We start from the raw sequence: 27,159 nt of genomic DNA, 5'->3' as shown, positions 1-27,159 counted from the left end.
TTTGGAAGCCTGGCATCTTTTTTTCGCAACAAGTTCGTTTATGTTTGGTGTGAGGTTCTGTGTTGTGGAAATTCTCAGGATGGACTGCAGGTGCTCATCAGTGAGGCGACTCCTGTGTGCTGTTTTGTTAGTGTTCATCACTGAGAAGAGCTTCTCACACAGATATGTGCTACCAAACATGCACAAGGTTCGAGCCGTATGTAGACGGAGCTGGAGCATTTGTGCGGGAATGGAGTGAATAAACTGTGCGGGCCGTGCAGTATCGTACTAGTGTGCCATTACACTGCAGCTCAATCACCTCCATCTGAATCTGCACAGGTGCAGTTTCCACATCAACGGCAAATGGGTTGCGAAACAACTCAAAATTCTTTTTTTGTTCTTCAAAGTCACCAAAGCGCCGTGCGAACTCAGTGCGCAGTGCGCTCAGTTTATGAACAAAGTGCATATTTGGGAACACCGTAGTGTCGACTTGGTTCAACATTACTTGGCAACAGGGAAAGTAGGGCAAGTTGCACTGGTGCATTTGTGTCTCCCATAAAAGTAGCTTCACTTGAAATCACTTTGTGATTTTGCACGGGTAAAAACGTCTGCTTAAGTGTCAGATTCTTCTTTAACTCTTCTAATTTCTGTATCTTGTGCATTGCATTCAGGTCTTTTAGGTTATCTTGATGTTTTGTCTCATAGTGCCGTCTTAGAGTAAATTCTGTAATTACAGCCACATTAGCTCCACAAATGTAAACATATACTCAGCCTCCCATCGGTTTTAAAGGCTCTATGTTCAGAATCACCTTTTCTCTTCGGCATCGTGTGGGTTAGCTTCGCAATAACTTGCAGCTTCATAAGCTAGACTTGATTAACGCGGTAAGTGTTCGGCAAGGCAGCTGAAGTGCTGCATTATGGGATCTGTAGTTTATTGTGTTACCAGTGCTTCATATCCCCGGGCCATTAATAACAATAATACAGTATATAAAATGATCTCGCGGGCCGGATATAATTACACGCCGGGCCGGATGTGGCCTGCAGGCCTTGAGTTTGACACATATCGACTAAATAGAACTTGAAAATATATATTTTTTCAAATGTGATCGCGCAATTCAGATCGAGTTGACGCGCACTACAGTACATCGAGCCCGCATGCTATTGTGGTTTTGCCTGCGTGCCTCAATAAGTCATCTTCCCCTCGCTCTTACTTTTTTACCGTTCATCTAATGAATACACTGAGTATGGCTTTACCAAAACAATCATTGATCGCGAATAAAGTATCCATTATTCAAAAAGCTTCAATTGGTGATCTGTCTTTCTGCGTTAACCGCATATTTTTTCTCAAACCAAGGGGATGCGAGGCTAAAATGTATCGGGAAGCGCGCGTACATACTTAGTGCATCCCCTCTCGTGAATCGAACCCCGGAAGCTGGCGCTAGAGGCGAAGGCTCTACTATTGCGCCACGGCGTGTGGTTTGTCTATTTGAGCGTAGCAGTGTAATTCGGTTTTTGTTCAGCACTCTTTGGAACTGTTGCTTTTTGTCTGCGCACTGCGTCAGTTCACGTGAGCCGCTGAATATGGTTTTATATGTCACTCGCTCGCTTCTAATTGTTTCGCTGCCTTCTTAATTATATAATGTATGTTTTCTTCAGCGCTTTTTGGAGCTCTTCCTGGCTTTATACGTACTGCGTGATTACGTGGGAGGCGTGATGATGTCACATTAAACTCCGCCCCCCACGACTTTCGCGCTCAACTCCATTACAGTAAATGGAGAAAAATAGCTTCTAGTTATGACCATTATGCGTAGAATTTCAAAATGAAACTTGCCCCACTTTTTTAAGGAAGCTGTAAGGAATGAGCCTGCCAAATTTCAGCCTTCTACCTACACGGGAAGTTGGAGAATTAGTGATGAGTCAGTCAGTGAGTGAGTGAGTGAGTCAGTGAGGGCTTTGCCTTTTATTAGTATAGATGTAACAGATAGTTGTGCAAAGGAACCAATCATTAAAAAAAAAACTCAATGAGATACATTTAAGTGTAAACCTGCCTATCATGTGTGTGCTATCAAACATCCTGATAAATGTAAGGCAGCAACTGACTAGGGTGAAATTAAACACCTAAGGATTTCCCTTTTTCAACAGCACAAGATAAGCCATTCCAGTTCCTCATTGTTTTATAACACTTAGGAGGGATTTCTTCTGCCAACTTTATTAGACAGACAGGCAGGCAGGCAGGCAAACAGACAGACAGATAGGCAGATAGATAGATACTTTATTAATCCCCAAGGGGAAATTCACATACTAATAATATAAGATATAGTATTTAGGCCAGCACTGGCCACTTCAGTCCAACATATCTTGCCATTTCCTATTCATCTATCATGTCCAGAATACCAGTAAATTCAGAGTTGAAATTCACCAAATATGCACTACTTGGTGACTAGCATTATCAGTTACCTAATTTGTAAACAAATGCCGCCTAAAAATTAATCAACTTTATTTTATGCCTCTGTAATCTCATTGTGGATGTGATTTTAAATTCATGTCTGGCATGCACGGTTTTCCACGTGTTATTAACATCTCTATCATTTTACCTCTTAATTTCCATTTGGTTAAGATGCATTTCTGAATTCTGCCTCTTGCAATTTGTTAACCACTTACTAAAGAAACCACAGTAGACTACCAGATTTCCTGCTTAGTCACTTATAATTGTTTATATTAATTTGCATGTGATACATGTTAGGAAAAATAGCCTTTAGTTCCCAAGGTTCGTTCAATCACCTTTTCCATACAATAGAATTTGCAAATGTTCACTCCTTAAGCAGTTGCCGGGTAAACAGCAAATCCTGAAAAATATATCTCAAAAAACTTACAACAAAATTACAGGTTTCTTTAATTTTGCTGGGCTAAATTGCTTCTAACTCATGGGGCTTATTTAAAATCAGTCTTTTTAAACTCAGTATCACTTGAAAATCTCTAAATCTTTCATTATCAGCTGAAATCTGACTATCTGGGAAGAACTTTGGAAAACTTGTTAATTATGAGATGATCTCTTAATGAACTCATTCAGCTATTAGGTTGATCTGGGAAATGTTCATATTTGACGTTACTTCAATAGCAAAATTAAAGTTATATAGACATTTTGCAACATCAATTTTTATGGGTAAATAAATCAATCCTGATGAAGCAGTATTATGCAATGATTCCTCACAGACTATGGCAATAATAAATAAAATATACCCACCTTCAATTGTCTATGGAATGAGTCAACCATCACTAACACATATTTTAGATTTTGTTTACTCTATATTATGTTCTTGTCCTAAATCTGGATATGTTTCAAGCCATATGAATAACAAATAAAAGCATGTAGGATTAATTATATACATTAACCCCTGCCGTAAGTGCAGTAGTACACAAAATGTAAATGAAGTAATGAAAGTTAGACAAGCTTCTGGGATGATTAATTGTTCACAAAGCTGACTACTCACACATTCTGTCATACATTACAATGTTTCTTATATTGTTGTGAATTATCCATTTTCATATATATCAATCAAATTTTGAAATACTATGATATGCTTTATCATTGATTCATATTTAGGATAGAATATACCTCTACATACCCCTACACTGGCAACTCAAAGATAATCAAGTATTCTTGCAACAAATAAGCAATAATAATAATAATAATAATAATAATAATAATAATAATAATAATAATGTGATTTTGTTTATTTAGACAGGTTATAATCATTTGCAATTTCTAGACCTTAAAATAATTTGCATACTTACTTGATAGTTTTAGTGACAAAGCTATTTTAATATAGCCAGAATATGCCGGACACTTTATTGAATTTGTATAATTCTGAACCACAGTTTATAATACTTACAGACAAGAAACTGCATTCTAGTACATCACATTTCACATTAAAATTTGGTTTCCCATTTTGTTGATAATCACATAAATTAAATAAACACAAGTGGGAAAATCACATTAGTCTGATATTGTTTACTGTGACAGTATGCTTGGATTATAATCCAAATCATATTATGCAATATCATCTACTGTTAAATTCTACTCCGTACTTCTAAAATGTTTATTTTTATACTGTATTGAGGATTTGTTCTGTTCTGTGTATTGTACTGTATTGTATTGACCCCCTTCTTTTTGACACCCACTGCACGCCCAACCTACCTGGAAAGGGGTCTCTCTTTGAATTGCCTTTCCCAAGGTTTCTTCCATTTTTTCCCTAAAAGGGTTTTTTTTGGGAGTTTTTTCTTGTCTTCTTAGAGAGTCAAGGCTGGGGGGCTTGTTAGAGCCCATTGAGGCACTTCACTGTGTGATTTTGGGCTATACAAAAAATAAATTGTATTGTATTGTATTGTATTATCTTACTACTGAAGTGTAGATAGGCTGCAAAATATTTTTTTGGGAAATACATATTCAAAGCAACTATAACCAGAAAATTATTTTTTTCTTTTTTATGTAATCTCTTTATTAGTTTTACAAGGAATTACGGTGGTATGCCCCTCAGATATTTTTCCAGCAATCCTACACTAATACATTAACAGATAAATAAGCATACAAATACATAAATAAATGAATGGAAGACAGAAACTCCTTTAGGGTAAAAAGCTGTTTTTATTTCACATGTTTGCTGCATGACTTTGCAATTACAGTCTGTGAAGGCCTATGTGTTGATGTATGTGTTTGTGTGTTTGAGGAGGGTATAGAACATGCCCAACTGAAAAATTAATCAGAAAATAGTGTTTTAAGTGCTATACACATGCAGCCAGATGAACCGAGCACATGTAGTCTCCTATCACTCCTGAAATAGTCACACTAAACATTTAAAACTACTTTTGCATTTAACCTTTTTTCCCAACAATATTTGCCGGTATACTAAACACCAGTTCTGATGACAGACTTTTGCTATATATGCTTACAGTATACTTTTTAGATGGCTTATCATTGGAGAAAGCAGTTTCATAAGTTCTAAATGAGGAGACTATACTTCAAACATGCCCTCTGCCTGAACTACAGCTTGTTGCTCAAGGATGTAATTTTCACTCTGATAGACCACACCTTCAGAGGAAGTTGATTAATTGGTGTGACCTTCTGATATCAACATATGCAGTATGGGAACAATAACCAATAGTACTTGGCTAGCACAGCTAACAAAACTAAATGAGCAGACCCAGACAATCAGGAGTAGGATAACAGACACAAGAAAGCAGGAGTCAAGGCAGGTAAAAGGCAAAACTGTACTGTAAGTATTTAATGTTTTGTAAACCAAAAACAATCACAGATTCAAAAATAGAAGGTATAAAAGGCTCATGGAAAGGTATCCGAAAGCAAGTAAAGCATAGAATCTAAAGGCACAGTAAAGCTTAAGCAATAAATAAGATGGATGAGGACAGGGAAAAAAAAAAAAAAGCATGTTATATGAATGGAGGCTATGCCCCATTCTGACAAATAGTTACAGAGGTGTCGATACAAAGATTAGAAATTCTCCCTAGAGTAATTTATTTTACAATTAAAAAGTAAACCATTCCACAGGATCTTAAACACATATTAAGCACTAGAAAATATATTATTTAATAAAAGAATATTCGAAAGCTCTCCATGCACTAATATTTTATAAAATAGAACTCTTACTTGGTCCTCATTTCCAAGAACACTGTTTATCTATACACATCGTTCATGGGAATTAATGACTCCCAAAAAGATTAAGATAACTACTGTATACTGTGCCTATAGCATATGAACTCACTTTAATAGCAAAGTACAACAGAATGTTTTTTAATTAAACGACATTACAAAAGTCAGAAGTTCAAATGACAAATTATCATACTTTAACTGAACATTGTTCTTTTGTTAGAATTGAAATGTGAATGAATTTCAGCAATAAAACAAAATTATAAAATAAAGTGGCATGGTAATACAACAGCCAGCACTGCATCATTGTAGTTCTAGGAGTGAACGCAGCTATAGGGACTGTTTTTGCTCTTCAGTGTTTGTTCTCTTCTGTACTTTTTTCTAGGTACTGTGGTTCTTTCACATCCAAAAGACATACAGTACACTATATATTAACAGTAGAGTCCCTGAAGCCTACGAAAAAATTTGTAATCCCGGGCCACCTTAAATTCCTTTGCACCTCTCCATCAGCGTATTTTGCTTTGTAAACATGTCGATCAGCACAATCAGCAAACAGCCTGCTATCCCATCCCATCCCTCCTACTCCCCAAACTGAACCCACATTGCAGCTCAAGTCATAGAAAAGATTCTCAGAATTAAACTTTGTTTATCTGGGTGTGAGGTGCCTGGAATTGTAGAGGGTAAATAAAATATCATTATTTTGAATACATACATTTCATGTGTGTTTCGTGTCTACAACGATCTGTGTAAATGTAGGATGAATTGTGAGGCAGGAATTGTTGAGCACATAACTAAAAAAAAAAAAATGTTTTTCATATTTTAGTAATAATTGACAAAATGTAGACATCAAGTATATGATGTATGAAGAATAAAGTCCAAATATCAAATAAACACTTTAACAAAATGTACAAGTATAACAAAAAAAAAACGCAAACTTTTACAAGTATCATAGACAAGATTTGAGCACTGAGAATATCCTTTGCGACTTCAGCTGCGTCAGTGGTGGGGATGGGATAGCAGGCTGCTTGCTGCTTGTGCTGATCGACAAATTTACAAAAGAAAAGATGCTGATGGAGAAGTGTGAAGGAATTTAAGGTGGGCTGAGATTACAAGTTTTTTCGTAGGGGTCAGGGATTCTAGTGTTAAGGTAGCAGCACATTACACGATTTCTAGCCAGTAAACATGTAAAACTTAATGGCTATAGTTGGTGAATCTCATTCCCTTAAGGAAGTCAGATTATACCACTAGGAATTGCAGAACATAACATATTCACTCTCAGTTACTGCATTTTCTTTTTCCTTTCTAGATGGATAAGTCCCTCCAAAACTCCTGTGTTTCTTTCACCATGGGTGCTGCGTTGTATGCATTGTATATTTGAGTGAACGCTCATCAGTTTTCAGCTCTCTCACACACACATAGGGCTGCCCTATGACTTAAGACAAAAACAAACCTGCTTGATTTTCATTGAACAGTCTGACTGAGTTGTCGGGGATGTGAAACTACATAACTGGATGTCACAAGCACCACAATCCGGAAAAATAATGGGTGAATGGGGATTACAAAAGTGATAGTAATAATCTAAAAATAAGATTAGCAATGAATGGAAATGCAAATTAAAACAGTGTTTCCTGGGTAGGTAGTCAAGGTCAGGTTTATTGAATACTATAGCTAAAATAAACAAAAATGACCAAAGATGTTTATTATAAATGTAGCTAAAATAATTTGGGTCTTAATTATGGCATGGTATGGTGGCACAATGTTTAGCATTACTGCTGCACAGCTCAAGAGTTAGGGCTTGAATGTCGGTCCTTGGCATTGCCTGTCTGGAGTCTACTCATACCTTCATGGGATTTTTTTGTTAATTTTGCTCTCCCTTGCAACCCTAAGATATGTGTATTAAGTTAATTAATAACAGATACCAAATAAAGCTTGGAAATGCTTGCTGTTTAAAAATCTGCCATATAAAAAAAACTCTGCAATAATTGAGTTGAATTCATTATCATGAGAGCTGAGTACACATATCTGCTATAATAAGACATGCAGCTATTCCTCCTTTCTGTAACTGTTTTCTAGTATATAATGAGACATCAGTCAAATTGTATTTATTTTGCATCATTCACTTAGTAAACTATAACATGGTGCTTCACAAAGATGACAAGAATACTTGTTCAAGCAATCAGATAACAAGTGCATTGGTATTCAGAGCTGTTGCCTTTTATGATTTAAAAATATATCTTAGAATTCTAGAAAACAAGACAATGCTACAACAATAAAAGAACAGTCTACAGTGTCACTTGTTCATCTTAGCGAAGGATACCATGTGGTCCCTGTAATAAATGAAAACGGAAAATTCATCAGGCATAGTCAGTGATACAAATGATACAGCAGACACCAAATTCCTTTGAAGAATTAACCTCTATTTATATCCACCCAAATGAACACTGGGAGGTGAAGAATGGGACTTATAATGCCTCAGTCTACATTGGAGGCCTTTTCTTCTTCTTCTTTGCTTCTGCACACATTGAACAAGGAAAGGAGGCAGAATATATGACTCTCAGACTAAAATCCAAAAGTAAGTGGCCATCTGTCTGACAAAAATGATGTAGGACCTAGCTGGAAAAATACATTATTAATAATGTTCTTCTATTTTAGTTAATATCCTAGTATATTTTTTCTAGTTTAATAAAATTTCGGTAAACGTACAGCTGTAGCAATAATAAAATGCTGATTTTATGCAGATGGCAAGCAATAGTCTCTTAACATTTTTCTTATAAAGTTGCCTTTCTGTTCTTTAAGAAAGTGATATTATGTATGTGGGAAAACATTAATATGTATTCAATTTATAAAACAATTAATATTTTACTACCCAGTCAGAGTTAAATATATTGTTGTAGCTATGTTTTAATTTAAAAAAAAAAGGATAGTGTTAAATGCATCAGTAAATTAAAAAAATGTAACAATGAAGCTTGTATTTGCTTGTATTTTAAAGTTCTTTATGGGTTTTAGCTCAATTTAGACTTTGTTGCAGTGATTGCTGACAAGCAGAAATAGTTGCACAGCATATGAGGAGGAGCTGGAAATCCCCAAAATCTTACATATTTGCATAAATGCATTATAGAGTTAACAAAGAAAAGTGTTACAGCTTGAAAAGCCAGGCCTGCAGCTTTTTCCTAGCTATGCGTCAGCAAACCTGGCAAGCAGCTGAGAAATCTTCAAAGTCTCAGCCAATTTTTAGTCTTACAGTTGGTAAGTATTAGGGCATAGATAAAAGAGGATACAAATTAAGTATATTAAACTGCAGACAGATAATGGGGCAAAGAAATAAATAAAGTAAGTCTGCTCAGAATGTAATAAATTAATTTTTACACTAGGAAGGTTACCACTTTCTCAAAGATGCAATCACAAAAATACTTCACTAGGTCATAAATGTGTTTCAAAATATGGCTCTTAATAATTTTTGTAAGCATAAATAAAGATTAATCTTTTTATGGAATATTTTAAAATATACATAAAAAATCTGTTTCTAGTAAGTAAATGTCTGAAAAAAAATAAAAGATTAAGCATTTCATTTGAAATGTGCATGTGGAATAAACTGGATATGCTGCAAACATATACTGAGTACTTCTTCATGTGCTATTACATCACAATCTGATCACCAGGATGATAAATCCTAAACAGAAATAATCTAAGATGACATGAAGCTCAAGAAGAATACATTATTGCAATAGAATGCATTTACTTATTATTTTGCATTTCAGGGATTTATGTATCTGCTGCAATTTCCTTTGCGATTAAAAAAATATGAAAAATCATCATTCATTCATAACAGAACCTAGCAAACATTTCACACAATTTAAACATTCTTGTGCTATGTTCCAAGACTCTTCCAGGTATGGGCCTAATATGTGCAACACAGTCAAATCTTCACCACATGAACTATAGCCTGGATCTTATTTGGGTAAATTTATTTATAGATGCTTTACAAATTTTGAATACAAAAAATACAAAGCAAATGTCACTTATCATTTGTTAAAAATTTTGATTGCTCTTTAAGAAATACATGGGTCGGAAAGATAGAAACAATCATTCTCTAAGATCAGACTGGTAAATTACAAACAAAGGGATTTTTAAATTTAAGAAAAATTACAGAAAGAACCACGCTAAATGTATCAGTTTATTATGCTTTGAACTATGTCACAATAATAAGCAAAGCCAATTCACTTAAACTACTAAAGCACAATCATTTGCACTTCTTCTTGACAATATAATTGTGTAAACATTCTCATATATAAAAATAAGTGAACACGTGTATTCATCCACTGGTAAAACCTCCTTTAGCAGCAGCAACCTCCACCAATCATTTTCTGTAGATGGCATTCAGACTTGCACAACAGCTAGGTGGAATTTTAGACCACTCTAATTGTATGTTGAACATATAGATGCAAAAAGGCGCAAATTAATCAGTGAGAAGTTGGCTCCCTTTGCATACTTTTACTACAGTAACTGGAGTTGGTTAAGGAACAAAAGAAACAACTAATGGGTTTGATTCTTAAAATGCATATAAGTTAAAACTAAGGCAAAAATGATACTCTATGAGTAAGCAGCAACTGACTAATTAAGAAAGTGGAATGAAAAGCAGCATATTTAATGGCACATCAGAATCTGAGACCTTTGGTTTATATTCAACAGGATAAAGGACTCAAAAATAAATTCTGAAAAACTTGTATTGACAAATTATTTATGAAATTAAAAAAAAAACATCACCTGTCTCCTTCTCCAGCTCATATGATCCTGTAAAAAAAATCTTCAAATTCCCCTCTATTATAAAATGAATGAACATTTTTACATATCTGATTTCTCTTACTTTGCCTCTACTGCCTAGAATGACAACTGTGCAGGATATGAAGGAACATTAACTTCTGTCTTCAGCTATGTAAGGAAAATTATTAAAATTGTATGTTTTATATTATGGTAATTCAGAAAACCTAATTCTAGAAAACTTAAAAAAAAATACATAAAATACTTAATAATCATTGTTTATTAAAATTACACAAATTCTACTCTATGTTTTTCATTTAGGGGATGAAACTGTACAAGTAGAACCATTTCACAACATCATACTATATATCATGTCATTCTAAAAACAAAGTGAACCAAATATCCCCATCATTTTCAACTTCATCATTTCAACCCTGAGGTTTTTTCCCAGAGCTTCAAATACTACTGAAATGTATCTTAATGGAAGACCAATCACAATCGTGAACTTAATTTCTTTCCAATAACTTTCTCTTAATATTTCTGTAGACGATGTTACCTACTGTTTGTAAGTTGATGTGAATCTGGATGACACCCTAACCCTCTGCCAAATTCAACACATCCCTTCACAGTCTAGGGGCTGTTGCTTATTTCTTCAAAACATCTACCCCTAACACTTTAACTTTTCCATTAAACTTTTCTTCACAGGCGTATACCCACTAGGCTGAACTATATCAACTGTCTTTTGGCAGAGGCTCATGGTTTCATACAAATGCTACCTGACCTCTACATCTCATTCAGAGTGTTGCATTTTCAAGGCATATTCTGTCCTTCACTATACTGACATTATCCTTCTATTTCACTCTACTCGTTGGCTTCAAGTTTATGCTAAATATTAATTTAAATGTTATGTCCTGACACAGAGCTCCACACTACCATGTTCACTCTTAGAATGCCCTCTTTTCTCCCTCAATCATCTTCTCCAGAGGTCCCACAAAAGATAACTAATTTCCTAGTGAAGACTGAAAAATACGCACCCCTTTACTATCAGATATCACTTTGTCCATTAAATTTCTTGAGCTTCTTAAAGAACACATTTTCACACAAGACCCTGGCACTGTTTGGGGTCCTCCTAATGGTCCTTTCTTAACCTACAGGAAGTTACAGTACTTCTGTTACATACAAACATTCTGGATATTTGTAAGGATTTGATATATACCTTACTGTCAATGTGTGAAATTAGGCATTGTGTAGAATGCTTAAAAAAATCTAAAGGTTGATGTCATTCTGTATAATGCATAGGTATTATATGCAATGCCTAGGGAAAGTATCTATCTATATATATAATTCTCTAAGGCAAGACGACCATGGAAAGCACGCCGGAAGGGGCATGGATTCACTGAGCCGCTGACAAGTAAGACACCTATGGCGCATGCAGGAAGGAGCCACGCCCACCAACTCCAAGACCATTGGATATGACGACAACTTGCAGAGCCACGCCCACCAACTCGGACGCGACGACACAGAAGAAACAGCGTCATTTATATTCGTCTGTCGTAGAGGCCACATGCACCTGCACGTTGACTGTTCATAGAGGCATGTTTCTCGCAGAGGTAAATCGCCTATGCAGCATGTAAAACAGTTTGCGAGGGGTATCCCATGGGATCTTTAAAACAACCCTTTACAACTGAGGTTAAAACACAATGAAGCAAGCAGTCTTTAAAAACCGAGTTTTCAGTTACGACGCACAACCGCGTGCACCATAGCAAACTGTTTTACACGCTACATACAGCAATTCGCATCCGCGACAAACATGCGTCTTCTTAGATGCTCCTGCAGAAATACGGAACACATTTCCCTGCCCACCAACACTCCTTTTTCACCGGTCTGCGTCTACCCTCGCTCTCTAGGCATTCACACTGCCTGCCCATGTGCCCGGACGCAAAAACTCACCAACCACCCAGTTAGCCCCTTTCATCTGTGCTAGGAGTCCACATGCACGTCTAAGCCACGTTGACTTTTCATTATTCTTTCGGTTTCGACACCTGACCGGGTTCCCATGAAAAACCATGCGAAAGGAACAACGAAGCCCCGCCCAGAAAGTCTACCCCTCCTCCCACGTGCTCAGGAACGCACCTCAGACCACTGCCCGCCAAATCAAACAGCTCATCAAACACATACTCACTCACTTTGGTCTGTGCTGTGGTCCAAACCCAGCTGTGAGCCACGTTGACTATTCTTTTGCCCTCCATGGCTACCGCTTCAAATGTATTTCATGGAAACAACACTTCTTTCAATGTTATAGAAATTCCTGCTTCAGGTAACTGTTTCTGTCAGTCGGGTTTTTTTGGAGAAATGTCATTGACAAAACTGTTGCTCTAAAACTTCGTAACATGGCTGTTAGCTTTGTTTGCCAACATTGGGATAACTTCGGTGACGTGGTGTCCGTTGTTCTTAGTCACAGAGGCATTGTTATACAGTCTGCTCAACAATACGCTGATTACATGAATATGTCCAGGGTCTATGGTGGCAAGGCAGAAATTGTGGCAATGTCTCAAATCCTTCCAGCTATTATCAGCATTTACTTCCAAGAACGTCCTCATGCCTCTCCTCGAGTTTACAATCCGGCCCAGCATCTCTTCATATCCCTGCTCTTTAGCGGTCCTTTGGATCATGGGCATTACGAGGTTCTCATGCCTGTCAAATACCCACGTGATAACCTTCTGGCGACATCTTTTGACTCTGTCGGTATGTGCACACCCACTTGCTCGCCACACTAATGTGACATCACCTGCCCACTCTCCTCTTCCTGAAAAACATTTAAAGACACCCTCCTCTAAACACACGCATTCCACAAAGGACTTTCAATGCACCTTTTGTTCCAAAAGCTACAGAGTGCACAGATATTTGAACGCACATTTGAAAAAACACACCAGCCGAATGATGCAATGTGAACATTGCCAACAATGCTTCAAAACAACTCAAGCTTCCAAGAAACACTTACGAACTGATTCCACTCACCTTCAATTGCACATTTTGTAATGAGGACTTCACAGGTGAGATGGATCTCCACAACCATATGCAGATTCATTCAACACAAAGATTTGTATGAAAAATTTGCGACAAACACTTTCACGCACGCAGATACCTTACTAACCATCTCAAAACACATTCCCTGATGAATTCTTTTCAGTGTCAACACTGCTCCAAAACCTTCACACGCAAGAAATATTTCAAAGCACATTTACACACTCACTCCACTGATCGAACGTATTCCAAAAAAGATCTTTGAATGCATGCTTTGTTCAAAAACGTTTCGAGTGCAGAGATTTCACAACATGCATTTAAAAACACACTCCACTGAACGAATTATGCAATGTGAACATTGCCAGCAATGCTTCGACACAACTCATTCCAATTCCCTTCAGTGTCAAAACAGCAGTAAATCGTTCATGCACAAATATCGCATTCACATTTCTGCAGCTTTTCAAGAAGATACCGCCATTCACGTCCAAGAACATAACATTGGCCTTCCTACCGCACTATGTGCTTCTTGCAATGCTCTTCATTGGCCAGCAGAGGTCAACAAATCCGGACATTACACAGTGTTGTCATGCCGGCAAGGTGTCTTTGCCACCTCTATCCAAGCCCCCTCTTTTATTGGAAGACCTCTTGACTGGCAAGAACCCGCTGTCCCAAAATTACTGTGATCATATCAGGGAATACAACTCTGCTTTAGCTTTCGCGTCAATGGCCGCACACATCGCTCAACCATCTGGACAAGGACCGTATGCTTTCAGAATCCACTGTCAAATTTATCACCAGGTCTGTCCTTTATATAACAATCCTGAGACGTCACCACAATACGGTCTGCTATATATCTTCGATTCTGCTGAGGCTACCGGTCACCGTTTGCAAAAGGAATGTAATAGCGCTTGCAGTGACATTTTGTTGCTTCAACTAGACAAAATGATAAGACAGGTTAATCCCATCGCAAAGTCTTACATGCAAATGCATGACATTATCACTCACGGTAACCCTGTTACTGCTGTACGAATGGTGTTCATGGAAAATCCAGGTCTGGATATGAGAAGGTATAACGCCCCGTCCTGTCAAACTGATGTTGCTGCTATCTTTGTAGGTGAAGACGGGGAACCTCCTGCACAACGCGACATTTGCATTTATCCAAGGGGAGATGCTTGCAAGCGTATCTCTGTTCTTAATATGAACTGTGACCCCATGGTTTATCCACTGCTATTCCCTTACAGAGATCTAGGCTGGCACATACAATTAGCCCATGTTGAGGAAAAGCGAACCGCGAAAAGAACGCGAGTCACACAGCTCCAATTTTATGTTGTCAGGCTTGCCATGAGATCTTCATTTAGTGTCTTGCATTCCAGTGGCAAACTCTTCCAGCAATACATCTTTGATGCATATTTCAGAACAGAAGGGGCGCGTCTACATTACCTTCGCTCGCATCAACAAGATTTGTGTGTAGACCAATACAGGGGACTTATGGATGCTGTCAATGCGAAAGCACATCACCATGACCTCCGCCCTGGACAACTGATCATTCTTCCCTCTACCTTTCAAGGCAGTCCAAGGCACATGCAACAGAACTACCAAGACACGATGGCAATTGTCCGCAAATGTGGAAAGCCTGACTTATTCTTAACCTTCACCTGCAATCCTGCTTGGCTGGAAATCTGCAACGACATTTCCCATCATGAGCAAATAGAACACAGACCTGACATCGTTGCTCGCGTCTTTCATATCAAACTGCGACATTTTCTAGCAGATATTCTGGAAAGGAATATTTTCGGCAATGTCCTCGCTTACATCTTCGTCACTGAATTCCAAAAATGAGGATTGCCTCATTGCCATATGTTACTTACACTTGACTCACAAATCAAAATATGGACCAAGGATGATATAGACAAATATGTTTGTGCTGAGCTGCCAAATCCTGAAATTCACCCTCGACTTTTCCAAATTGTCACTAAATGCATGGTGCATGGTCCGTGTGGCATGCTCAATGCCAAATCACCTTGCATGAAAGACGGCGCATGTACCAAAAATTTCCCGAAAGATTTCAACGCGGAGACTCAAGAAAACACACAAGGCTACCCCATATACCGCAGAAGACAAGGGAGAACTGCCGTTGTTGGCAAATACGATATCGACAACCGTTGGATAGTTCCTTACAATCCGTGGCTTTCTCATAAATTCAATGCTCATATTAACGTTGAAGTTTGCGCGTCCATTCAATGTATCAAGTATCTTTATAAGTATGTGTACAAAGGACATGACGCTGCATCAATTGCACTCCGCAGGGAGCCAGCCGATGATATTTCTGAACATGACGAAATACAGACTTTCCTTGACGGTAGGTATGTTAGTGCTCCTGAGGCTATGTAGCGTTTGAACGAGTACAGCCTATCAGAAAAATCTCACGGCATTACCCGACTACCAGTTCATTTGCCGGAACAACAACTCATCTTCTTTCATGAGGGTCGCGAGGAACAGGCAATCCAAAGACACGCCCACAAAAACACTGCTGTTAGCATGGTTTGAACTCAACAAAACAGACCCTGAAGCTGTAGAGTTGCATTACACTGATGTTCCGCAACATTACACGTTTCAAACATCCTCTGGAAAATGGAAAAAGAGAATCAGAGGAGGGACAAAAGTGATCGGTAGAATCCCTGTTGTTGCCATTCACGACACCGAACGTTATTACCTCAGACTTCTCCTTACCCGTTGCGTGGGTATCACAAGTTTTCACCACCTACGAACAGTCAATGGTATAGAATGTGACACTTTCAAAAAAGCTTGCCAAGAGTTGGGTCTTCTTAAAGACGACAAGATATGGCATGATACTCTTTCAGAGGCATCCCAGATACGAATGCCACGATTCTTGCGAGAGATATTCATTTTCATCTGTGTCTTCGGTGAACCACACAATGTTCCACACCTTTGGGACATGCATAAACTCTTCCTTTCCGAAGACTTTCTCACAAAATATTCCTCAACCACCGCTTGCATGTATGCTCTCGCTGACATTAATGACATGCTGCAACCGCATGGCATCAACCTGCACAAATTGCACCTTCCCCCCACTGACATTCCTCCACTGTGTCATTCATCTCCCACCTTCGACGCTCAGGCTGAAAACTCACACGCTATAGAACACTACGACAAACTCAACACAGAACAGAAACACGCTGTTGATACTGTTTTACACGCTGTATATAACAATTCCCATCCCCGATGCTTTTTCTTGGATGGTCCTGTAGGAACAGGGAAAACCTTTGTGTACAAAACCCTGATTCATACCATCAGAGCTAGGGGAGACATTCCTACAACCGTAGCATCTACAGGAATAGCTGCAACATTATTACCGGGTGGACGAACTGCCCATTCTGTTTTTAAAATACCGTTGAAGCTCACTACTACTTCCACATGCAACATCAAACCTTCCTCACCACATGCTCAACATCTTCTACAATCCAAAGTTATTATATGGGACGAGGCGCCAATGACACACACATACGCATTCCAGGCAGTTGACAGGTTATTACGTGACCTCACAGGTGACAAGCAGCCTTTTGGAGGCAAAACAATACTCTTGGGTGGAGATTTCCGACAAATTCTCCCCGTCATTATGCGTGGCTCCCGCACGCTTACTGTCGCCAGTTGCATTAACAAGCACCCTTTGTGGCGTCACATGCATGTTCTTACACTGACAACAAATATGAGAGCTCTTCCTGAAGAACAACATTTCGCACAATGGCTCCTTGATGTTGGAGACAGGATAAACGGAACACCTGTGACATTGCCTGCACATTGTTTTCCTTTAATTTCTGATCTCGTTCAACAACTGTATGGCGACATTGACTTCTCAACTGTCACTCTGGAACAACTCAGCACACAAGCTATATTAAGCGTCACCAACGAAGACTCGCTATACCTTAAAGAAGAAGTGCTAAAACTTATCCCTAGCAATGAAGTGACTTTCACGAGCGTGGACTCCATTGTCACAGATGATCCTGCAGATCAACTTTTATTCCCCGAGGAATTTCTTAATAGTCTTACTCCTACTGGCATGCCTCCACATAAACTCAAAATTAAAAAAGGATCCGTCATCATGCTTCTCAGAAACTTCCTGCCTGCAAAAGGTCTTTGTAATGGCACTAGACTGTCTGTTAGCGCCATTCACCGTAATGTACTGGAGTGTAAAACTATTACATCTGCAACCTCACAAACTGTCCTTATTCCCCGGATATGCCTGACCCCATCAGATTCAAATCTGCCTTTTACTTTTACCCGAAGACAATTTCCTGTTCGATTGGCATTTGTGATGACAATTAATAAGGCATAAGGACAAACTTTCAAAAAGATATGCCTGTATCTGCCAAAACCAGTCTTTACTCACGGACAATTATATGTTGCTCTCTCCAGAGTTCCATCTTTTAATTCACTGACAGTTGTATCCTCAAACCCTCCCTTTTTGAACAACTGTGTCTTTCCAGAAGTGTTCAAGCATCAATAAATAATTATGTGGCGTTTGTTATGCCGCGGGTTCACTATTGTGTTGTGTTTTGCCCTCTCCAGAGTTCCATCTTTTCATTCACTTACTGCTGTATTCTCACACCAACCCGTGTTAGACAACCGTGTCTTTCCAGAAGTGTTTAGCATTTATTAAATAATTATCCATGAGACGTAGCATGTGTCTACCCAGCACAGAGAGGCGTGGGTAAGCCGTTGAACCCCATTCGGGCTGCAAACCGTGAAATTCCCACTAAGTGCAACTCATACGGTCCCACTGGTTACGTCCCTACCATTTGTACACACCCCCCTCCCACCTCGCTACTATCATGGTCGGCTGTCTTGGTGGATTATATATAGAAAAGCAGTCAAAAATGCACAGAGCAATGAAAAGTCTACGTGAGTCACATGTGCATCTGGACTGTGCAAAGACAACAACGACTCAAGTGACAAGTTGGAGGTGGGCACATGAGCAGGCAGTGCATATTGAATGAGAAATCAGCAGACTAGCATGACGGAGGGAGCAGAATGGACGTCCTTCTCTTTTCCTCCTGTTCCACCCTCTGTGCCTCAGCGCCGTCCACCCCCATCCCTCCATCTGGCAGGAGAAGGCGCGTTTGTGGTCCGCCAGTTTTTAGTCACGGACGATTGTATGTTGGTTTGTTCCGTGCATTGTTACAATGTTGCTTTTCTTGCTGATTTATTACATTACCGATTTTTCAAATGTTGGTTTTCTCCCTGTGCTTAGAAATCATTAAAAAACCGGCCTGATTATGCGGCGTATGGTATGCCGCGGGTTGGCTAGTATAACATATTAAATAACACAGACATTTCATACTTTGCCTGAAAACTTCATGCATTCTATACAATACTTGCTTTTCACAAATTGCTGGTAACATATACATATGCTGAGGAATGACAATTTATTAACTGTGTATTCCTACCGTATATGCACCACTGCTAACTTACAACTTCTACTTATTCACTTAAGTGTAAATTTGATTTACACAATAGTTACCTCTGATGCATAACATCTCTAAAATACTAATACTAAAATACTACTAATACTAATACCAAGGTGTGATTTTATAAGGACAGAACAGTCTTCTTTTGCCTGTGCAGGTTTTCTCAGGGTACCTAATTCCCATTATATTCCTAAGATGCAGGATAGTGTGGATTTGTGATTTATTGTGTCCTCATCTACTGTATAGTTGATTTATGTCATGTGTCCAGTCCTTCTGAGACAGGATTTGTCTCCCTGTGGGACTATGTATTTAAATAAGAAGGCTCAGAAAATAAATAAAAGAATGAATAAAAACTTAAACATTTTTGATGAGTACTAAAATAGAAAATATCTATTGTGTCAACTGAAAACACAATGAATCAATATATTGAGTATTGCTTCCATTTCCACCCACTGTTTAACTTTAAAATAAGATAATCAGATAGTTTAAGCCTTACCTGGTTAATAGTCTTCTCCATCTGTACTAAACCCAAGTTTGGGAGAGTGGTTTTAATAAAATCAACAATTGCTTCTAAATTATCATGCTGCAGTATAAGGGGCTTATGACTTCCCAAAAGGCTCAGAGCTACTTTAAAGATGACTTCTGCTCCCTGAAGAAAGATCATATCTGTAAAATAAAGGTGTTTTATGGAACCTTCAAGATTTATCAATTAATACAATGATTATAGCTTTGTGTGTCAGCAACAAAATGAAAACTCTATTACTATCAAAAAGCAGGAATTAAGTAACAATGGGATATTTTATTTTTTCATGAAATGTGAAGAATAACAAATTTTTGCCATTTTGTTTTTAAATAAATGAAAGCAACGGTAATGTGAAAAGAGAGAATAACAAATTGTAAGGACCAGGCAACATTAAATATGATTATAGATTCAGCAATAATAACAAATTTATGACCAAACAATATACTAGATCTTTTAAAGACAACAGCTAAAAGCAACTGTATAAGAGGAAATAAAATAAGAAGCAGTCAGGGTATTTGCTCTATCGAAATACCCCTCCTTTAGACATAAAAGTTGATGTTAAGTACACGTTAATTTAACACAGTATAAAACTTAGCTAATCAGAAATCATTTTGCATGTTGCAAATGTCTACATTGGTCAGTGGTTTTGTTCCTCACTGCAACATGATAAATAAGGTGGGAAATTGTAATCATATGTATTTCTGCTGAATATAACGCATTCTGTAATTAACCAGAATTATATAGCAAATCTTATTTTTAAAGATTTACGTTTCTGAGAGAGATTAAAACAATGATTAGCAAATAAGTGTAATATTCATTAAATAAACAAAAGGAATGATCAAGCAGGAGTACTAAAAAATGTTTATTTAGATGAAGGGACCTATTTGGGTAGTGAAGATTATTTAAAAACCTTCTCCTTTTTCATTCTAGGATGTGGGGTGGGAAATTAATGTCATTTGTGTTTTTGTTGAATATAACAAATAATTAACCAGAGCTCTATACCAAACCTCACTGTTATAAATTTAAACTTACAGAAAGACTCTGACACATTAATCAACAAAAACAATGTAATATTTATTTCATAATATACACAACACTAAGGTTAACATATGAATAATTACATATATATTTTTCTTTATATTTTTTAGCAGTTTCCAACACTTATCTTTGAACTGTTACAGCCAAACACATCCTACTTCAAAAAGTGTTTTCTTGTTAGTAGAGTTATTAGAGAGGCAAAAAAAAAAAATCATGCTTAAATTATTTAGTGCTAGGTCACTTTCAATCAGACTATGTGAAAAATATCTCAGTCCATTTCTGTATCTTTGCAGATAATGTTGGACAAAATATACCTCATTATAATCTTTTAGATATAAAAATGATTGCTAGATAGTTATCAGTAATCATTTTAATCATGTAGCAGCAGCCATTAGCATCTTTTACACATAAAGTGGAGTAATCTTCCCAGGAATTTACTCAGATCTGCTTGTTCACATAGATCAGGCCAACCCTAAAATTTATGAACAGCTTTCACACATGCGGTCACAAACAATGGATGGATATTGGAAGGAGTGAAAAGGTCTATTGCCACCACTTATTTCAAGTATTAAAAAGGAAACAGTTTGTTGAGAAGCAACAATCTAGCACTCTGTTTTATTTATGTACATTTTCACAATACCAAAACCTATTAGCCAGGATCCGAAGGCATATACCCTACTGCATTTTTATTCTTTCTCCAAAGTGCAAGACGTTGTGTTTTCAACATTTCTTTGCAGCTTTACTGGATGTATATGTTACTGCAGGAACACATACATATTTTGTCAAGCTTGTTTTATCATTTATGGTTTTTTTTTGCCAATATTACGGTAACTTCATCATTAGTGCAATTTTGAACGATTTACTGTTTAGAGATTGCCATTTTGTGTTTTTGCTTTCGGTACCATAATTTTAAAAGTTAACATTATTTATCTTGATCACGTCTGTCTTCCTTTCAGTAATATCCCAAAAATAATTTCCTGACTCTTAATTTACGTTGTCTGAACTTAAATAGTGTTCAGGGTGGTCATGACACTTGCAACTTGCAATCATGAAGTAAGAATGCTTAAAAAAAGAATGAATGAAATTTTAATTGCAAAGATCTCTTATCAGTTTCATTAATACCTACTGTATTGCTAAAGCAAACAATACATTAAAGGATCTTGTGATTTGTGAGCAAATAAGAAATAGCAGATAAAAGACAATGAAAAATAAATTACTGCCTAAATACATATGTAATCATTTGTACAATTGTTGATTATCAGGCTATACAATACAATCATTCTGCACACAGGGGGCACTGTATCAGTCTCCAGTAGAACAATATTGTGTGCTGTGTTTTTATTGCTACTAGTCTATTAATCTGATGTTGTCTGTCATATTTTTTCTTGTTTAATAGTTTCAGTCAGCAGTCATACCACATGCACTTCAGAAGAGGTCATCCACCTGAAGTTAAACATGTTTGAGCCTGGCCAGTATTTGGATGGGAGACCATCTAGGAAAAGCTGGGTTACTGCTGGAAGAGGTTTTGGTGAAGCCAGCAGGGGGCAATTACCATTTCTTCTGAATGGCGATCCCAGTTATGGGGACACTGTGCTGTAAAGATGGCACCATTCTTTAGATGAGATGTAAAATGGAGGTTCATGACTCTCTGTGGCCATAAAAGATCCCAAGGCATCCTTTGTAAAGGACAGGTTGTATCCCAATGTCCAGGCAAAATTGCCGTCTATGGCCTAGTGATTCTATAAGCCCTATAATTGTTTTTCTTTCTCACCACTTCACCACCTAAAAGCTCATGTGTAGTTGGCATACTGGCATAAAAATGGCTGCTGTCGCATCATGCCGGTGGATGCTACTCATTAGTGGTTGAAGTGACTTAAATAAATTCAGCAGAACAGGCTCAAATCATGAGTTGTTTTTCCCTTGAAAAGACATACTACAAGAAATATCTGTGACTACCTGCACATTAAAAGCAAATTTGATAAAAATAATAACTTTTGTATTAAACAAAGAGGTAAAATGGCAAATGTATGTACAACATACTAGTTTACTAAAAAAATGACGAAGACTAAAAAGGCACATATTTCCAAATAAATATATATATAATGCAAACTTGACTGACTAACTCACTCAATAAAAATACTATTTCCCTTTCAGTAAAAAAGTTGAAATTTGGCAGGATGGAATGTCTACGCCAGTAGTTATTTGCTAAAAAAGGTAATTTCAATATGTAAACACTCCCCCCACCCATCCTTTGAGTATTTTTGACTTCTAGTATTTAATGCCTGGTTTCTTTGAACATAAACATTATGATTAAAGTTTGAATATTTTCTTTCTGAAACTTAATTTGTTTATTGATACAATCTACTCCCATTGTGCTTGGCTGAGTGATTTGTTATTTGTTTAGCTCTTTCAAAGGTAGCAGTCTGTCCTTGTTGGGAGTATTGCAATTGTTTGCAATGTTTCAGGTGTGAGCCATGCTCATTCTGCTAGAGTTATGCAGTTCTTTTAAGAGAGATAAAGGATATAGGTATTTCTTTTGACCCGGCTAAGGTATTTTGAACCCGAGGTTGGCATGCTATATTGATCAGTTTGATTTATGCAGTCCTTTCAAAGGTTATAGGTAGTAGGGTGTACCATTTTAGCTATTATGGATGCAATGAGAAGTCAGGCAAAATGACACCTTTTATTGGCACAATCTTGACTGAAGAAGGGGCCTTAGCTGCCTTGAAATATTGCATATTGTAACCTGTTCAATTAGCCAATAAAAGATGTCAATTTGCTTGACCTCTCATTTCAAAGGTTAATCGGAAAGTCCTAACATGAGTGAAGCTCTTGAAGTAGCCTCATGGTGTTCTGAAGTGTAATCCTTTTGGGGGAAGCACCCAGAGAAAGCAATAGGTCTTTGGCCCCTTTAAAGGTATTCTTACTTTCTCTGCTTTAAAGCTATCCTTGGCCATATTGCTTGATGTGATTTGTGTGTTTGGAATATGAGTGATGAGAGGAATGTCACATAGGAAAGTAATGTGAGGTGTCCATGTAAATCAAGGCTAATAATTTAGGCTCTTCCATTATAAACTTCTCCACCAATATAAAAAGCACCTTGGAGATGAAATTGCCTTTCGTGGACACTTTGACACAGCAAAAGACTGGTATTTTTAATTTGCCCATATTTGTCCGTAATAATACCATACCGAGTACATTATGCTAATGTGCCACACAGTGTTGACAGAAGTCCAAAGTAAAAGCATAGCTCCCACTCTACAGCCTGCTTGAGGGTCTCTTCTATGTAAGCAGTGTAAATGAACATCACCACTGAGGAAAAGGATGGGCTGACAAGAGAAGAAGAACAACTAACCACCTTAAAAGTAAAAAGATGGAATTGACATATGATGTGCAGACAGCTACAAAGTAGAAGGAAGGAGGAAGGCTTTGCTAAAATATTGCTTTCATACACAATGCCTGTTTCATGTTGTATATTGTTTTTGATCAATTAAAATGGAATCCCTTTTAACTGATAATGTACCAATTCCATACTGTATAATATGTGTGAAGGCAGATGAAAATTGTTTATTTTACTGTTATTGTTTATCATCGTTTGAATATAGTATACCAAGTATACAAATCTCCACAGGATTTCCTCCAAGTGGTGAATGTTGCTGATGAAAAAACACCTATTAAAATCAAGTATCACTTACTATCAGCTTAATGTTTCCTAGAGTAAGGGCAATAAATAGAGAAAAACAGTTATGATCTTAGTTCCAGAGACAATTAGTTTTCCTGGTTTAATAAGAAAAAAGCTTCCACCATGTAAAAAGTAGTCATGCATTAAATTGGCAGAATTCATAAACTGACTGCATAGCACAGATATCTGTCTCAAAAGATACATATTTACTTGAGAGCTAAATACACCACATTTCATACTATAGCTTAATTAATCTTCTACAGGTTATGAATTTTCTTTTTTTTCTTAAAATATTGGCAAGTTAGTGACATACCCTTTTAGACACTTAGAAAGTGGTCAGTAAATTCAAACTAAGTTACCACTGAAAAACAGATGTGAGCAGTACATTACATATATACGTGCAACTGAGAAGTTTCTGATATTCTAACCATGTTAGGGAAGACTGTGATACACAGTAAAATGTGCACAAGCATAGAAAATTTAACTGGTAATAAAATCTGCCAAAGTACAATTCAACATGCAACTTTAAGACTTAAAACATATTTAACAATGTTTCGTTATGCTAAAATATTTACATAAACCTTACCAAAAACACGTGCAACAAATCCAAGTGGAAACTGTGATGCAAACATTGTAAGAAACCATGGTGCAGCATACAGACTGGGGCCAATTTCATGACATTCCAGATGGTTATACAGATCTTTGTGGAAATCATGAAGGAGGCGTGAAAGCTGGTACATTTGTATCTAAAAAGAATATAAAATAGAGATAGTATAAGATAGTGACAAAATGGTTATATAAAATAATAAATAATATATTAATTTCTACTTAATTAATGAGATATTATAAATAATTTTGTTTTATTTCAAATGTCATGTGTCTCAGTTCAATGAATTTAGCTGAGGTGGCAAAGGATAGAAAATTACTTGACTTTCCAGTGAGAAACTCTTAATGGTCAAAATATTTTGCTAACACAAGGAGCATATCAAATTAAATGTAGTTCCTAGAACTAAACTATCGCACTACAGAAAATGGCAATCTAAATAATATTGAAAAAAATAAATTAACACTAATGCATATCTGACAAAACTGAAAAAAGTATCCTTGTGAACTAAAAATAAATCCAATCATACATTTTCTAAAGCTACTTATTTAACTCAGGGGGAGTATGAGCTTATTCTGGCAGCACTGAGTGCAACACCACAAATACCATCTGGCAGTGTGCTAATACATTACAAGACACACTTAATACTAGCCTCACTCACATGCATGCTGAACTGTAAATGAATGGTAGAAAAGGTCTTAATTTCATTAAATATAGAAACAGATGCTTGCTCTAATAAACATTCTGTCTTTATCATAATGTCACAGAGCATTACTTCTCAAACTCGCTGAATCCATTTTATCGTCACAGGGAATAAGAGTCTATCTCAGCAGCACTGGGGAAAATGTGGGTAACAGCCCTGGACAGAGCACCAGTTTGTCACAGTGATTCTGCAATTTATTCTGAACAGTATGATAATGTGCTAATAAGAACATGTAAGCTCACTTTATATAAATGCTGCACTGGACATAAATAAACAAAACCTAAATGAAATACTGTACATATCATTTTGTGCTCAGTTATTATTAAAAGATTTTGACTTATGTTCAATATTTTGCCCAGAATGTCTATTTATTTTGTTAAAATCTGCAGCAAAAATGTAGGTCTGCAGCAGTATGCTTAATTGTGTGTGTCAATACACAATGGTCATCCTCCTGGAAGATAGATTTTTCCTCTAGTTTTCCTTAACTACATTTTTGCTTTAACAAATATCTGTCATGTTTTACTTGTTGCATTAAACTTCATTCATAGATTTGAGTTTACATACCTGCAAAATGATCATGTCTGGTCTGTACTGCTTCCTCAGACCCATATCATACATCAAAAACCTCAGTTTTTCAAAGGCATCATCCTCACTCATATGTAGCAGTAAGACACCAGCCACAAAACTTAAGCCTTGGCAATAACCTACTTCTGGATCTAGTAAAGAGTAGGCCTTAAGCAAGTTGTAAAGTGATAACTGTCCTGCTCCCAACTGGACAGAAAAGTAGGGATGGGTAGGAAAAGTGCGCCCTGCAAAAAACGAAATCATTAAAGTATGAGGTGGATTTTTGTCCAAACAACTCTCTCTCAGATACAAATTAAAATGTAATTGAAGTCTGTGAATATTGTATATATTATCTATTGTGAGATACACCCGAACACCACCATACTGAGACCACGTCTTTATAAAAGCACATGTTTTATTTACAGTTCTCACACAGCACACAGTGCTCCCAGCACCAATCACTCCCAACACAGGCCTTTCTCTTCCTGTCCGTGGGCCGCCTTTCCTCTCTTCACAGGAGCTTCGCCCTGATCCCACTCCTGACTCTAGCTCCCTGACTGTAGGAAGGCGGCCCCATTTATGTTCACCCGGAAGTGCTCTATGCACTCAATGACGCTCTTCCGGCAGCACTTCCTGGTGTGGCAGAAGTGCTGCTTTTACATCCGGAAGCACTCCGGGTGTCCCTGGAAGAATCTTCCTCCATCTTCCTGGGTGTGGCGGAAGTAAATGTTTCCCGGGCTCCATGAGGTTCGGGGCACCCCCTTGCTCCTCTCCACATCCAGGGCGGTTGCCCCATCATGGCCCGGAGGACGCATAAGCCACCTCACGGTCCTTCCAGGCGTCCTGGCTGGGTCTGTCCCCCAACCTCCTGTGACACTATCTAGTATTCAACAGTACATTGTGTGTGTGGTGAATATATATATATATATATATATATATATAGATTGATATAGATATACCGAACCATATATTAGACAAAACCATTACATGTACATTGTGAATTTATGTAGACTGCAATTACATGTAATTAGCATCAGTAAGTCCAATAATACATATCTTGGAGAATAATTGTGCGCATGGGAGGCAGGAAAAGGGCTCAAAAGAAGACAGTTACATGATAAACCAGAGGATGAAAG

At 37.4% G+C, this 27,159-nt stretch overlaps 1 protein-coding gene across 5 annotated transcripts in view; it reads right to left on the bottom strand.

Moving 5' to 3' along the window:
• tbc1d1 (TBC1 (tre-2/USP6, BUB2, cdc16) domain family, member 1) overlaps positions 1-27,159 on the bottom strand; it is a 294,800-nt gene that overhangs the window by 8,230 nt on the left and 259,411 nt on the right. For all 5 annotated transcript variants that reach the window (XM_039751281.1, XM_039751283.1, XM_039751284.1 and 2 more), the window contains 3 exons: positions 26,024-26,268; positions 24,739-24,898; positions 19,406-19,575 (listed from right to left, as the gene is read on the bottom strand). In XM_039751281.1, the coding sequence (XP_039607215.1) occupies positions 19,406-19,575; positions 24,739-24,898; positions 26,024-26,268 (575 nt within the window). The remainder of the gene's footprint in view (positions 1-19,405; positions 19,576-24,738; positions 24,899-26,023; positions 26,269-27,159) is intronic.

Source organism: Polypterus senegalus, chromosome 4 (assembly GCF_016835505.1).
Source record: "Polypterus senegalus isolate Bchr_013 chromosome 4, ASM1683550v1, whole genome shotgun sequence".
NCBI classification, from domain to species: Eukaryota; Metazoa; Chordata; class Cladistia; order Polypteriformes; family Polypteridae; genus Polypterus; species Polypterus senegalus.
The sequence above is the reverse complement of the archived record's forward strand: the minus strand, read 5'-3'. Positions and strand labels throughout refer to the sequence as shown.